This window comes from Vipera berus (assembly GCF_964194415.1).
Source record: "Vipera berus genome assembly, chromosome: 4".
NCBI classification, from domain to species: domain Eukaryota; kingdom Metazoa; phylum Chordata; class Lepidosauria; order Squamata; family Viperidae; genus Vipera; species Vipera berus.
The window spans coordinates 33,013,245-33,028,755 of record NC_138206.1 but is presented as its reverse complement, the minus strand read 5'-3'; the positions used below and the strand labels follow the sequence as shown (position 1 = coordinate 33,028,755).

Here is a 15,511-nt window from a genome sequence, read left to right as displayed (position 1 = left end):
TGATAATTTTTAGAAGTAACCAATTTAGGTCAACTTAACAAAAAAGGAATCTGCTTTTACCCAATGTATTATTTTGGAAAATATATTCTCCAAAATGGAGCATTTGTTGATGTGACTGATTATTCCATTTTCATAAAAAAAAATTGTATGTCAGAAAAGTTTATAATGCAATACAAAATGTCCAAAAGCTGCACAGACTTATGAAAAATTTAAGCTCAAACTCTCACCATTACATGGAAATCATTTTAATTATAATTTGATTTACTAGTTTATTACACTGAATTAGCTAATAATGGCTATTAGAAAATGTGTCAGTCCAAATTAGAATCATACAATTTTTGCTTCCAGAGTATAAAGATCAGATCGTTTCTGGGAAAGAACAGGGATTTGTTCACGGATTTCTTCAGCCTTCTTTAAGTCTGTATAAAAAAAAATAAAGCCATATTAATCCCAATTCTGTTTATTTCCCATATCAAAATAATTAGGCAGCATGTAGCTTGAGCACAATTCCTGTCAACCACTCATTAAAGCATCTGTATTTTTCTTGTGTTGTGTGGTCAGAATAAAAGCCATCCCCTAGGACAGTGATGGCGAACCTTTTAGAGACCAAGTGCCCAAACTGCAACCCAAAACCCACTTATGTATCATTGGGTGCTGGATGGGCATGGCCCTTTGGGTGGGCGTGGCTGCTATAACGGCAGACTGGGTGGGACTAAAAAGTTCAATCAATTCCAACTTTCCGAGAACTTTTTTTTCCCCATAAGAAGTTGAAATTGATTGATTGATTGAACCTTTCTTTTTTTTGCACACTGGCAGAGGCCTAAAGCTGAAGGCCTAGGACTGGGGCGACGGCGCGCATGCCTACAGAGAGGGCTCTGCATGCCACCTGTGGCACCCGTGCCATAGGTTCACCACCATGGCCCTAGGAGCTGTATGATCCTAGAAAATGATGCATGCTTTAATGAATTACAGAAAAAAGCTGCATTTGTGTTCCAGCTACTTCAGATGTATGCAATCACTTGGTATCTAATATTGTATATTTACATCTTTATAAGGCAAATCTTAACAGACTGAACTATTATAATTGCTGCACCTCTTACAGCTGAAAAGTTCTTAAATGACTTCACTGTCAACCTGAATACGATAAATATTCCAACTAATAGGCAGAAAAGTGAAAGAGAACAACTTAGCTAATTTACAAGAGCCTCCATAAAGATTTAAATTAGTCCTATCAACTCACCTATTTCTGCATAGACAATTGTTTCTTCAGTGCCAGCTTTGGCTATAACTTCACCCCTAAAAAGGAAAGTAAAAGTTTAACAAATTGTGTATTGCCATAGTGAGTGTGGCCTTACTGATTTCTTAATCCCCTGCTGGTCTTCAGGGTCACTTCCTGGAACTGTTCTAGAAATTTACTTCTTCAGCATTTTTATGTTCTCATGAATGGCAATTGAAAAACAGGAAAGACATTATTCAAGGAACAGAAATCGGCAAAAATAACTTCCTCCTCAGAGTTGCTTCTTGTTAGCATAATTTAATTGCATTTGTTCAAAGTTGATAACAGAATTCTGGAAGATGAAAAGACAGAATGTGCTTTCAAGTCCTATACAATTCTTCCTTTCTTTTAAAGGTAAAGATAACCACAGGATCAATGTACTTCACTTTAAGGCAATCTTTCCCATCCTGATATAACCATAATGTGCTGAAATAAGTCCTTCCAAACGTAGTCCTAATATACTTGATGGTTCATGAAGATTGATCTAAAGTAATCAATATTACAGATCAGGAATGTGTGAATATGTTCTACATTTGTTATTATCTTACTGGACTTCACCACGTCAAGCTGTGGACTTGTAAGCCTCAGTTTTCTATCAGGTATCTAAAAGCTGTCTATATTTTGCACTGTTTCAAAGCAGAAAGGAACTGGAATGAACCTATCATTTCAAAGGTTATAAAGCACTGATCTTTACTTTCCAGCTAATTTAATTTAATTTTTTTAATTTTAATTCCATTTATATCCCGCCCTTCTCCGAAGACTCAGGGCGGCTTACAAGCTTAGCAGTAGCCTTCATTCTATGTATATGCCTGCTTATTAGGGCTTTCACACACACACCCAAGCGGCATTATTACAAAGTCAGCTTAATTGCCCCCAACAATCTGGGTTTTAATAATTTGCATGAAATAATATAATAATAATAATAATAATAATAATAATAATAATAATAATAATAATGATGATGATGATGATGATGATGAAATAATTTGCATGAAAAAAGAGAGCAAGTGTTAGCATTTAAAAGGTAACAGGCAAATGTGCTAAAATTCAGCTTAGACAATATAAAAACTTCTTTCAATATGTAAAATCTGACCTGAGTATTTTAAACTTCTTGTACTTATTAACTGTATTGTTGATTTTCTGATAACACAGAAGATTGTAAAGCAGTACATTCTGAAATAATGTAGGCTTGGACTTAGATACTGAAATACATTGCCATATCTTTCTCATACACATCTCCCTCTTTTCCTGTACTGTTGGAAGATATTACTAAAAATAATGGTACAAAATTGATACTTTTATCAAAGGTTTAATCATTTTTTATTTCATGAAACAAAATTAGTCAAAAATAAAGTGAGACATGTTATCAGGGATGGGGATTTTTCAAATGATTAAAAAGAGAATAGAATACCTAAACCTGTCGCCAGCCATGTCATTAAAAATACATGCAATATATTTTTTAAAAAGTAGCAATTATCCTCACATGTACTTAAACCTGGCATAAAGAATGTTCAAGCATTATTAGTAAAAAAATGTGTATCTTTGTCCTGGTCACTAAAGATTTCCTCCCTCCATTTCGTTTGAATTCACAGATAAAGGATAATTTTTACTTCAAATGTTTTTTTAATAAAGTTACTGTACATTTTAATTTGGCAATTAATTGTGTCTCGTTGGTTGTAATATATTAGTGGAAGAATTTGTTTTCTTACTTACCATGGATTTACTACTGTACTATGTCCCCAAGCCACATAAGATCCTGTGTCATCCCTAGCAGGAGATGCAGTTGCTACATAGACCTGGTTATCCACAGCTCTGCCAAAAAGGGAAAGAAAGAGTATCAGCCTATTAGCCATTTCAGGTGGAGTTAAAAATGTGGCACTTGGGAGTTTTTTAATTCAATAAAATTAATCAATAAACACTATATTAGATCCCAAGTATCTAAAATAACATCAAATGAGAGAACATAGTTTGAGTTTAAATTTTAAAAAGGTTAAATGCAATAACCAAGAGTTATAGTAGAGCGAGCCATTTCAATGCAACAAATGTAAGAAAGAGTGTAGGCACAGATAAATGGATTCTCACCGGCCTCTTTGCAGCAGTTCCCAGTGGGCTGGTCCAGTTGTCAAGTTAAAAGCCCCTGGATATACTAGGAGTTTGCAACCTTAGTTCAAAAGGAAGATAGGATGACAATATGATCAGAAAGGTAAAACATATGTAATAAAAAGTCATTGCTGTTGATTTGATACACTTTAGTCAACCCTTCTTTCTATTTGTTTTCAATGGTTAGTCTGTAAAGTATATTTGAAAATATAATTTTAAGAAGTCAGTTTGCACTAAAACCTGCCAGATTAGAATTCCAAACTGATAACTGAACCTAAACTGATAATTGAAAACAATGGCTTGCTCCCAGGCCCAGGGTTGATGTTTATTTATTTAAAGCCTCTATTTTAGTTGTTTTTTTTCTAGTTTTGTACACTACCTAGTATCAACTGGAGATGGGCAGCTAATAAATTTAAATAATCCCCCTCCTCCTCGCCAAAAATGCCCAAATTGGTGAAACTATAGAAAACTTTTAGTTGCTTAGAAAAATACATTTACCATTTTAATTCCTAAGGAATGAAACAATAGGAAACCTGGCCTAGCCATTGTATCATCTAAAAAAAGTCTCTAAATTGGAAGGGAATAACCACATGCCACCTGACTTCTAGAAAAGACCCCTTGAGATAATGCTTTGATTTGCCAATGGAATGATTGCCATTTTGAAGCAGAAAACCTATTAGAACTAATACTATTCAATTGCAGCACAAATCAGGGTAATTTATACTTTGTAATGCATGCAACTAGAGGTGAAAAATATCAGCCTTTCCCATTCTGAAACCAGTGTCATAACTCATGCCACACATTGAAAAACAGGAAGCTCATCTAAACTTTATTTAGACAATTTGAATGCAATGGGGAAAATTTCTAAAGTAATCTAATTGAGGCATATAAAAAAGGCAAAAGAAAGAGGCTTCAATATCATTTAATGAGGTAAATATGTAAATGACATGATTTGTATTTCAGAGATATTTGAGAAGAATGGGCATCACTCCTTTAAATGGTACATTATATCAACACTGAATATACATATTTTAATTGCCATAAACCACACGTTTGCTATTTTTTTCAAGATACTGGTGTTCTCATTTAATCTTTCTCAAATAAGAGCACCAAATCCTGGCTGATTTTAATTCATTGTTAATCTATTAAAATATTATTTGAGCTTAAGTGGTTATGTGTTCCATGATACACACACAGAACTGTAAATCTTAAATATTGTCTATAAAAGTTTGACAACAATGTAGTGCTCAATATAAAGAAAAAGACCGGGCACCACTCATCTCTAGATTTCTAACGCAGACACCCAAGAAACAAGCATATTCTAATTCTGGAAGATAAAATATTTCACACTTTAACAAAAACGTTTTGTCCTCATCATGTCACCTGCCTTGTGGAATAACTCTCCATTGGTCATAGGTATGAATAGTCTCAACACTATAGGCCTTCGGGAAAGTGATGAAGACCTGTCTTTTCCCCAAGTTCTGGGACCAGGCTGTTAATGAAGCTCTCGTATTTATTTATTTTTTATTATTTTAATTCCATTTATATCCCGCCCTTCTCCGAAGACTCAGGGCGGCTTACAAGCTTAGCAGTAGCCGTCATTCTATGTATATGCCTGCTTATTAGGGCTTTCATACACCCCCCAAGCGGCATTATTACAAAGTCAGCTTAATTGCCCCCAACAATCTGGGTCATTTTACCTACCTCGGAAGGATGGAAGGCTGAGTCAACCTTGAGCCTGGTGGGATGTGAACCTGCACTAATTGCAGGCAGCTGGTGTTACTTAAGGAGGCATTAGCCCACTGCTCCACCAAGGCTCTTGGTTATATGGTTTATGAATAAGAGATATTTTTTACTGGATCCTCAACTTTGTCTCCTTTAAATTTATTTAATTTGATAACTGTGTAGTGTTTTTATCCTTATTTGCTGCATAGGGTTTCTCTAGTACATGAGTAGCCATATACATTTAATTTAATGCATAAATTAGGAGATTTTCTCAACTTTACCTTTCTGGGTATAGATTTGAGCTAGTTCAGGAAATCGGATGTCATAACAAATGCCAATTCCTATTTTACAGTAAGCTGCATCAAAACAAGATATGCAAGACATTTGTTATTACTACAGATCAACACTAATGTCTCTAGTATTGCAAAAAAAATGTATAAAGTATTTATTATGTCAGAGGAAGAGAATTCTGGTTTTTAATATCCATATAACAAGCTTGCTCTGAATCACAAGTTTCATATCAAGAATTAGTTTTCACCAATTCATATCTTTTTACTAAAAATAGGATTAAGAAATCTGCAAATGAGTAATTACATTCAGAGAAATTCAGGGTATCTTTTCCAACACCACGAGATACGTTAAACATTTATAATAGTACATTTGACCATAATTTATAATCAAACATGAAGGAACAACTGAATGTATATTAGAAATAAATGTTAAACCTGAATAAAATCCTAAATTTAGAAAAAAATACATTAAAAAAAATCTGAAAGTGAATTAGTTTTCACTGCCAAAACCAAAGTTTCTTTACTTACATGTATCCAATACAGAAAACCTGTCACCTGCACTCAGAGTTTCTGATTCCTGAAATTGGATTTTTCCAGGCACATTAATGTCAAACAAATGAATCTGTTTTAAAATTGAAGACAATTCTTGTTTAAACATTCTTTAATTGCATATTCTCTGCACAAATTCACAGAATGGTACATTGAATATATACCTTCCAACGACTACTATGCCAAACCATCAACTTTACAATTAAACACAGAGAAAAGATTTGTCCAGGAATAAACGATCAATCACTAAGCTGAAAGATGACACTGATACATTGAAACTCTACCATTTTGGTCCTCACTTTTTTTTTAAATATTTTATTAGAATTTTTTAACATAACATAAATCTTGGTGGAGCAGTGGGCTAATGCCTCCTTAAGTAACACCAGCTGCCTGCAATTAGTGCAGGTTCGCATCCCACCAGGCTCAAGGTTGACTCAGCCTTCCATCCTTCCGAGGTAGGTAAAATGAGGACCCAGATTGTTGGGGGCAATAAGCTGACTTTGTAAAAATGCCGCTGGGGGGGCGAAAGCCCTAATAAGCAGGCATATACATAGAATGAAGGCTATTGCTAAGCACATTTGATTTGTGCTTTAAATTGTAAGCCGCCCTGAGTCTTCAGAGAAGGGTGGGATATAAATGGGATTAAAAAAAGTCATTATAAAACAGAATGTTGTCTGGGTAACATTTATAAGACAGTCCTTAACAATTAATTTCTATAATCTATATTCCATATGTTAATTATTTGATTTCCCCTTTCCCCAACATGTCTTTCTTTGCAAAACATTACATTAAGATAGTTTTATTTGCTTAACAACAGTTCAATATATAGTTTCAATAATCCTGTATATCATTTTAGTTGCCTTATCATAACTCCTGTCACCATGTTTATTTCAGCTTATTTCTCCTCTTTTTAACACTTAACTATATTTACCTTGGTGGATTTCATTCTGTTTTTTCCATACCCTCTCATATTTTTATATTTCCCAATCAATAAGTAAAAGAAAAAAGAAACAAAAAGAAACAAAAAAAGAAAGAAGAGCAGCTTATTTCTCCCTCCAAATTCTAAATGTTCTTACAAATAACAATCAGTTCAACATTCAACTATATTTACATTAGTGAATTTAAGTACTAAACTACAAAAAATAACATGAAAATATGTATTTCTCCTAATTTAATATATATTTATTCCCTCAATTTCTCATTCTTTTTAACCATACCTAAAAATGTATTTAGTCTATTTAAACTTTGAACATTCCATTTAATAGTTTTAATCATCTAATTCTTTAAATCTCATTCAAAACACGTTTTTTATATTTTTCTTATCATCACATTTAAGTAGCTAAAACATTTGCTTTTGTTTAAATCAATTCAACTCAGAAGAATAGGAAAAAAACAACAAAAAACACAATTATATTGATTTGGAGGAAGAAAAAGAAGAAAAAATTTCCCTCTAAGAGTAGTATATTTCAAAATTTTCCCATTTCTTAGCTATATTCAAACAAATGTTTCTTTTTGAAGTATTCTTTCTGATATATTCCATCTTTTTTCTGATGTTTCATCATCATTTGTTTCCCTAAAGGGAATTGTTTCTCATTCTTTTCCTTATCTTCAAAGTTTAGACATATTAAAATATTTCCCAATTGAATTAAATCATAATTTTTTATTTTATATGATTCCATCTTCAAGTCTCTATCCTCAAAATTATATTTAATCATCTCTGCTATATTTTTCTGAGAGAGTTTTTGAAGTGAAATTAAGTTGAGAATAAGTTGATTCATGCTCTCAAAGTTCTTCTGCATTTCCTTGTAATTTAAGGTCATTGTCCTTTGAAATTTTTGCTGCTTATCATATACTTCCTTTTTTGAAATGAGCGTTTTATAAGGTTCCTTCTTTGAGTCTTCAGAATCTTGTTCAGTCATCTCTACTGTATTTTCCTGAGAAATTTCTTGGAGTGAAATTAAGTTGAAAATGAGTTGATTCATACTCTCAAAATTATTCTGGATTTCTATGTAGTTTAAAGTCATTGTCCTTTGAAATTGTCGCTCATCACGTTTCCTTTTGTAAAGTATTCATTGCTTCAGCTGTGTTATCTTTGTTTAAAACAGGTGCATTTTCTGAAAGCTTAAAAGTTCAAAGGGAAAAAAAGAAAAGAAATCCTCATCCACCAGCAGGTGTCAGCATTTGCTCATTTTTCATGTCTTTCTAGTTGTTTTCTTTCTCTAAAGGGTAAATTTTGCCACCCAACTGAAATGGAGGGAGCGAAGTCCCCCTCCCCCTTTCCTTCTTCGGAGATCTCTTATTTTGGGGATTTTCGTCTTCAGGAAAGTAGGTGGGATAGAAAAAATCAGTATTCCTACCCAGATTCAAGCATGCTGTTTATTATTTTGCTTGGTTTAATTGCTTATGACTTCTGTTGCTTCAACTGTGACTGGACATGGTGTTAGCCAGCCTTTTCTTCCATTGGTTTCTGGGAGGCTTCTCCTGGACTGTTCAGAGAGACCACCGTCTCTCCTAAGTCCCTGGGATTTCCTTCCTTCATTCCACCCCTTCAGGGTGGATTCTAGCCCCTTAGGGTCCCCAACAAAAAGAAATTTTAGCCGGAAGATCCAACATTTTGAATTCTCCAACTGCTCTGCTGAGAAACAGGAACCGGAAGTCCATTTTGGTCTTCACTTCTTGTGAGTAGTAAATGTTTGTTAAATCTGAACTAAAAAGTAGTTTAAAATAAACTTGAAGCCAGTGGTCTGGAAAAAAGGTACGTTTTTTAATTGCAAGATGTTGACACTTGGCAGATATTTATGGGAAATAAGGCAGCTAGTTGCCAGAAAGTGCAAGAAATTCATGCACTTCTCAACTAAAGTACACTTTGTCTTAATGCAGCTATATGTACAAACCAATATAGAGTGTCAAATAATATTGTGTACACAAACAACACATACTTCATTTAGATCACTTGAAAAGGTGATCTAAATCTAAAAGGTGATCTTTCAGAAAGCACCACAGAAGTTTTGGGTATGGGTATGACTACTGGTAAAATTACAATGTCATTCCACCAGCTCTTCCTAGAAATAATTAAGCCAGGATTATTGCAACAGTAAATAATTCACTGGTTAATATAGTTAACAAGGAGTGGATGATTGAGACAGAGGCAGAACATTGAAATGTCCTTGTTTTTCTGTGTTACTTCTTTGACACACATGCACACTAATCTCTGTTACCTAATCTATGTTAATTATTACTCTTGGAAGTAATCTTTTATACGTTGGAAGAAGTCAGAGAGAATTAATATCACTTCTTAGTTTTGTTTAAGATTTCCCATTTATAGCAGTAAATACAAAAATGTTTCCACAAGGTAAATTTTCAGTTTATAGCTTTAGCCTAAATCTCTACTATTATCACTGTCATACAAGTCGTAAAGGAAATAAAACTATGTGATATTTGACAGCATAGGGAAAGGAACAAATGCCCCTAGACTCAGATGCAGTCAATTTAAATTCAGATATGGAAATGGACATGGGAGACCTTGAGCTCTTCTATGAAACTTAGAGCCTCTGCTAAGTTGCAGATTCTCAAGCTAAACTCCAGTATTTTAAAAAGTTGGTTCATACTTATGACCATTATTATTTCCCCAAGGTCATGTAATCACCTTTTGTAACCTTTTGAGCAGCAAAAGCAATGGGAAAGCCGGATTCAATTAAGAACCATGTTACCAACTTATCAACTGCAGTGATTCACTTAACAATTGTGGCAAGAAAGTTTGTAAAATGGGGCAAAATTCACTTAATAGATGTCTCACTGAACCACAGAAACTTTGGGGTCAATTGTTGCCATAAGTCAAGGATTATCTGCAATATTGTCAAACTGACAGAAAAGAGGGCAAACATGATTTTTTTTACCTTTCTATATTTAGCTAACATAGTGCCATCAGGACCAAAAGCTGTGCACGTATTATACAATTTTCCTGCATCGTCTTCTGGAATAGAACCTGTTAAAAGCAAAGATGATTATTTAGTCAAATAAATGGGCTGTATTTATATACAAAAATAAACTTTAAAAATAACAATTTACCTCCAATGAGATATATACCACATTCCTTTGCAATTTCTGAGAGCTTGTGTGTGCAGTCTCCAGGAATTTTCTCCGCATATTCTGGAAAATATTTTGTGCCATAGGGACAATTGAAGCATTCCTAGAATGAGAACCAAAATAAGTCAGACACCCATGAGGCACATTTAAGGAATATATCTTTTTTTAAAGTAACATTAAAATATAAAATGCAAAAATGACTGAACTGATACTGGAATTATATAAACCTGGTTTACATAATATGTAAAGTCATAATACATTATAAATCATGAGAGACAAGCAGTTTGGTGTAGCAAGAGCACTTAGACTTACATACCACTTCACAGTACTTTACTGCCCTCTCTAAACGGTTTACAGAGTCAGCACATTGACCCCAACAATCTGGGTCCTCATTTTACCAACCTTGGAAGAAAGACTGAGTCAACCTTGAGCTGGTGAGACTCGAACTGCCGAACTGCTGGCAGCCAGCAGTCAGCGGAAGTAGCTGCAATACTGCATTCTAACCACTGTGCCACCTCGGTGCAGCAATTAAGTTGCTTACCTAGAAACCAGAAGACTGGGAAGTCTTGGCCTCTCTTAGGCATAAAAGCTGACTGTGTGACTTAGAGCCAGTAATTCTTATCAGCCCAATTTATCTCACAAGTTTGTTATTGTGAGGAAAATAGGAGGTAGGCATATCAGGTATGTTTACTGCCTTGAGTTTATGTGTATGCTTGTGTGTGTGTGTATATATACCAAAGCAGAATAAAAATATAATACACTTCACTACAGTAAAGTAGTCCTTGATTTATGACAGGTTGCTTAGTGATGGCTGAATGTTACAATCGACCCCCCCAAAACGGACTAACAACCCAATTTTGAAGTTGAAACATTTGCTCCCTGGTCACATGACCCACTTTTACAGTACCGTGCAGTCATGTGACAATTTGTTTTTGCCAGAAAATGACATTTACTTCTAGTTTCCAGCAAAAACTGCCCCACAGCAAACAATGGGTTCACTTAATGACTATCATATTTGCTTAATCACTGCTACAAAAAAGATTGTAAAATTAGGTTAGTCACATGGGTGACCCAATTTACAATTAAGATCAGCAGGCTCTATTATGGTCATAAGTCAAGGACTATCTGTATGAATAGGTTTCTAGGGGTTTACACAGCACAATAAGCCATAATGTGATGTGTTTGGTTTAATATTTTATTTATTTATTTATTTATTATTTATTTTATTTAAAAATATTTTAATATTTTTAATTCATTTTTGAATTCTCTATTTTAATTTATTGCACTGATGTTCTCAATTTCATTTTTATCTTGAGTTCTGTACTTATTATATGTTTTGTTGTTAGCCGCCCTGAGTCCTTCGGGAGATAGGGCGGGATATAAATCCCATCAATAAATAAATAAATAAATAAATAAATAAATAGCTAAGAAAACACTTAACCTCTGCCCCTCAAAACCTACATTATAGCTTAGCCTGACTTAGGCTTCAAGATATTATGAACAAATACACTTTCTGCTATTCCAAGAAGCAGAACTTGTTGCTCAGCTAAGATCTCTAGTTGGACAGGCATGGAGGTATTTATTTATTTATAAAATTTATTGGTTGCCCATCTTACTATAGGGTAACTGGGTGGCTTTCAGTTACATCTTAATTAAAACATAAAATGTTAAAACCAAAACTTACAACCAAAGACACATGGGGAGGGCAGGGGTGGAGGGGGGCAGAGAGGTGGAATCTGTTATTACTCAATCAATACCCCACTGGAGCCGAAAGCCAACTGGCCTAGCCATGTCTTTAGGCTCTTACATAAAGATAGGAGGGTTGGGGGGCCAACCACACATCGAAAGTGCAGGGTGTTCCAGAGGGCAGGAGCAACAGCAGAGAATGCCGTCCTCCTGGACTCCGCCAACCGCATGAGTGGTACAGGCCATCCTAGTGGGGTGAGATGGTTCCTCAAGTAACTTGGACTCATAAAGCCTTTGAAGGGCTTTAAAGGTGATCACCAATACCTTGAATTGCACCCAGAAGCAGACTGGTAACCAATGCAGCTCACAGAGCAGTGGTTTCATTTGAGGTGCAGTCAACAAGCATCTGGCTAGTTGGCCTCTCTTAGGCATAAAAACTGCTGCATGATTTTGGGCCAGTAATATATAAGGCCTTGGATTTTGGCTACATCTGATAAAGGTTCTTTCAATTTCACTCAGCAGAGTCAGAGATAAGCACTTTCAACAAATTTGAAAACTCAATTTGGGTCACAGGTATTACTCAATTGTCTTCCCCCCTCATTATATCCCAGTTTGCCTACTATCATGGCAAATGAAATTGTAATATTCACTTGAAGCCAAAATGAAACCCATTTTTAAATCAAAATAAACTGTCCATATTCCCAAAATATTTGTCATATGGCCGAGAAAAATATCACACAACCACCGAATTTAAACGAAACATCTGGAAAGAGCCCAGTGCTCTGCAGCAAAGCAACAAAACATCTATTTAAAAATGTGTGAAAAATACAATATTATAAAACAAGAAAGAAAAAAGTGCTTTAAAAACAGAAAATGCTGCAATTTTGCAAATACACCTGGTATGAAAAATATTGAAATTTCAATTATACAGGAGTAATGGATCCTGGACCTGGTATGCAGTCTTTAAATTAGTGGATTCAAGGTACCTTGATTCAAAAAGTTTTGTGCTATGAAGGTTATAAATCAACAGACAGGATAGTTTTAGTAGTATATAGATGCAGAGGTACTGTAGCTGTTAGTGTTTATCTAAAGACCAGTTTTAATATTCATTCTGATCTTTGAAAGAAATCCCTAACTATGCCAGGGAGAAAAAGTAAACACCAAATGTAGGGCTCAAGAACAATAAAAAAAAAATCTGAATTTGGAGAATCATTTTTGAAAAAAGTTATACGCACTGGCAGAATTACAATTTTTGCTCCTTGTCCTGCTGCAGTTCTCACAAGTCTACAGGCTCTGTTCAAGTTGTCTGTTTTGACAGCAGACACATGGAGCTGGATGAGTGCTAAACGAAAATCTAAAGGTAAAAAAAAGGTAAAGGTTCAGCTATGAAGAAAAACATTTTTTAAAAAATCCGACCATCAATTTTTAATTAGAAAGATACACCTGCCTCCCACAACCACTATGAAGCAAATAAAAACCTTAAAGAATTAGGGGAACCAAAGACCATGTTGTACAGGGATTGGAATCTCAATATAACTACGTAGCTAGACGGCACCAGGATGAAGAAACTGATGTAAAGAAAAAAGAGGGGTTAAGCAGCACACTTGATTAAAATAATAATTCTGTATCAACCTAATCCCAACAACTAAAGCTTTGTTTTCACTTCCTTATATAAGTTGCATTATAGTTGAATACAAGTTGAACATTAGCAAACTCTATGATGCAGTTGTTAAAAAACATGTTAATGAAAATACACAGTTGGTGGTGAATTGGGCCTTTAAAAATAACAATATTACTATTTTAGGGCTTATACTATAGGAAACTGCTATCAATTTTGAGCAATCCTTACAAAAAGATTCTCCATCCTTAGCTTATCTGGTCACATGAGCAGAAGTAACCAAAAAGAATGAAGCATCCTGGTATCATTCCATGAGACCATGATCATAAGTATTATTTCTTGAGAGCACAGTACTATAAAAATATTTCAGTTATAAGGTTTTCCAAAATTTCAGGTATTAAAAAAGTTCCCAAAAAAGTTCCAAAGCATCTTTATGGACTTACTGAAGCATAATTTACAAAACTGGCAGAAGAACAGAACTGCCTATTACCAATGTTTTCCTGCACCTCAACCCTATGGTATAAAATAAATACTGTTGTGTAGACTTACTTCTTAGTACTTTATAACTGGAGTCCAAATGAGCAAACTGAGTAACACATTTAACATTATAACCCATTGCACTGTAATTGAGAGCTGTAAGACATGCCAAATCTCAAATTGCTCCAGTTAGAGGATAAGTTAATTTTTAATATTAAATATTATTAAATAGAGATAAGTTCATTTAAAATACTACTGTAAATGAGAGGCAGTTTATTGTAGTGTTAGGACATCAGGACAGACACCAGACCACCTTAGCTATGAAGCCAATTGAGTGATCTTGGGCCAGTCACTGTCTTTTAGTCCTAAGAGGAGGCAATGACAAACCACTTCTGGGGAAAAAAAATTCTTGCAAAGAAAACTGCAGGGACTTGTCCAGGCAGACTATGTGAATCAGATCTGATTGAATGGAAGAAAAAGAAATCTTTACTAACATGGTTATAAAGCTGGGAATTACACAATATGAATCACATCCATACACACAGCACACTTCCTTCAGGACTTTATTCCATGCATCTAAAGTGTAGACTGATTCATGAGTTATTATGAAAATAAATTGATTTCTGTATTTGCTAAGGGGTTTTTTTCTTTATATTAAATGCAAAAAACTAACATGAGTATTCATTGAAGTTATCCAAAATTAACACAAACCCCCCCCCAAAATAAGTACTTAAGGTAATATAGAAAAGGTGTTCCTAAACAGAAACAGTACCTATTTTTTTAACTTTTTAAAATTGCTCCCGCCACCAGCAAACCAAGACAGGACAAGCAGAACCACTGCACGACTACAGCTACATACATAAAACCTACATACAACCTACATAAAATTATACTGGCAGGTCTCTGGTTAACTTTGTTTAAAAATTAGACAAAAAGGAACACAGCACCTTTGCAGAAGGAAAGCCTAAGTCCAAAGACAAAGTTTTTCTTCTCTTTTATCCCCTCTTGTTAAGCGTTCAGCGGAAACTAAACTACCTGAGCACACAATCCTTGTAGGAAAAATTACTCACTGGCCATGACTCCTTTCACCAGCTGCATAACATTGATTCAGTAAGGTTTGCCGCTGACCAGAAAAAGATTCTTAAGAGAACACAGCGCACGCTCAAAAGAAGCAAGGGCTTCTAGGAAATGTAGTTCTTTTGGAACATTTATTTTCCGGTTTTTACCTATGGGTCCACAACTCCCACAAGCCCTTGCTCTTAAAAGCGTCTCTGAGAATGATGGGAGTTGACGACCAGATTATTTGGCGGATTCCAGATTCTCTAACCTTGAAAAAGGGCTTAATTTTCTTTTTCCTTCCGCCTAGGGCTTTTTTAGTACAATATGTTGAAAGCATAAAACACCAATATTTCATCATGGAAAACTGCGAAGAGGAGTGATAAGTTTGCTGAATTTGTAATCATTAGCACTGCAGAGAGAGAGCTATATTCCACTATTAGAACTACAAAGATCCAGACGGCTGGTACCGTAGAAACCTATTTGCTGCCATCTAGCAGCCATGTGGAATTTTGCAGCTTTCCTCTTACGTACTGAATGTCACTAAAATAAAACTCCCCAGGAATGACAAAATGGCAAATGCAAGGAGCTGCATTTCTTGCTATCTATAAAGACCAAAATTCACATCTATTAATAAAACTTCAGCTG

General features: G+C 34.8%; 1 protein-coding gene across 2 annotated transcripts; it reads right to left on the bottom strand.

Moving 5' to 3' along the window:
- Nucleotides 1–190: 190 nt before the first annotated feature.
- On the bottom strand, nucleotides 191–14,951 carry NIT2 (nitrilase family member 2). Of its 2 annotated transcripts, none has more exons than XM_081327185.1 (10): nucleotides 14,878–14,951; nucleotides 12,948–13,066; nucleotides 10,009–10,129; nucleotides 9,837–9,925; nucleotides 5,920–6,013; nucleotides 5,383–5,457; nucleotides 3,359–3,437; nucleotides 2,990–3,088; nucleotides 1,241–1,296; nucleotides 191–419 (listed from the first exon to the last, which is right to left on the bottom strand). In XM_081327185.1, exons 1-10 carry the CDS (start codon nucleotides 14,903–14,905, stop codon nucleotides 328–330), a joined length of 852 nt encoding a protein of 283 aa, XP_081183311.1. In that variant the 5' UTR covers nucleotides 14,906–14,951; the 3' UTR covers nucleotides 191–327. The 2 variants fall into 2 exon arrangements, with proteins under 2 accessions (XP_081183311.1, XP_081183312.1); XM_081327186.1 differs by having other exon boundaries at nucleotides 5,920–5,968.
- Nucleotides 14,952–15,511: the final 560 nt, after the last annotated feature.

Excerpts from the sequence above, each read along its gene's own strand:
- NIT2 (XM_081327185.1), bottom strand. The coding sequence starts at position 14,905 with ATGCAGCTGGTGAAAGGAGTCATGGCCA. Across the intron at positions 5,458-5,919 it reads GTTTTCTGTATTGGATACAT|CTTACTGTAAAATAGGAATT; the intron begins GTAAGTAAAGAA and ends GTTTTGATGCAG. Across the intron at positions 420-1,240 it reads AATTGTCTATGCAGAAATAG|ACTTAAAGAAGGCTGAAGAA; the intron begins GTGAGTTGATAG and ends TTTTTTATACAG.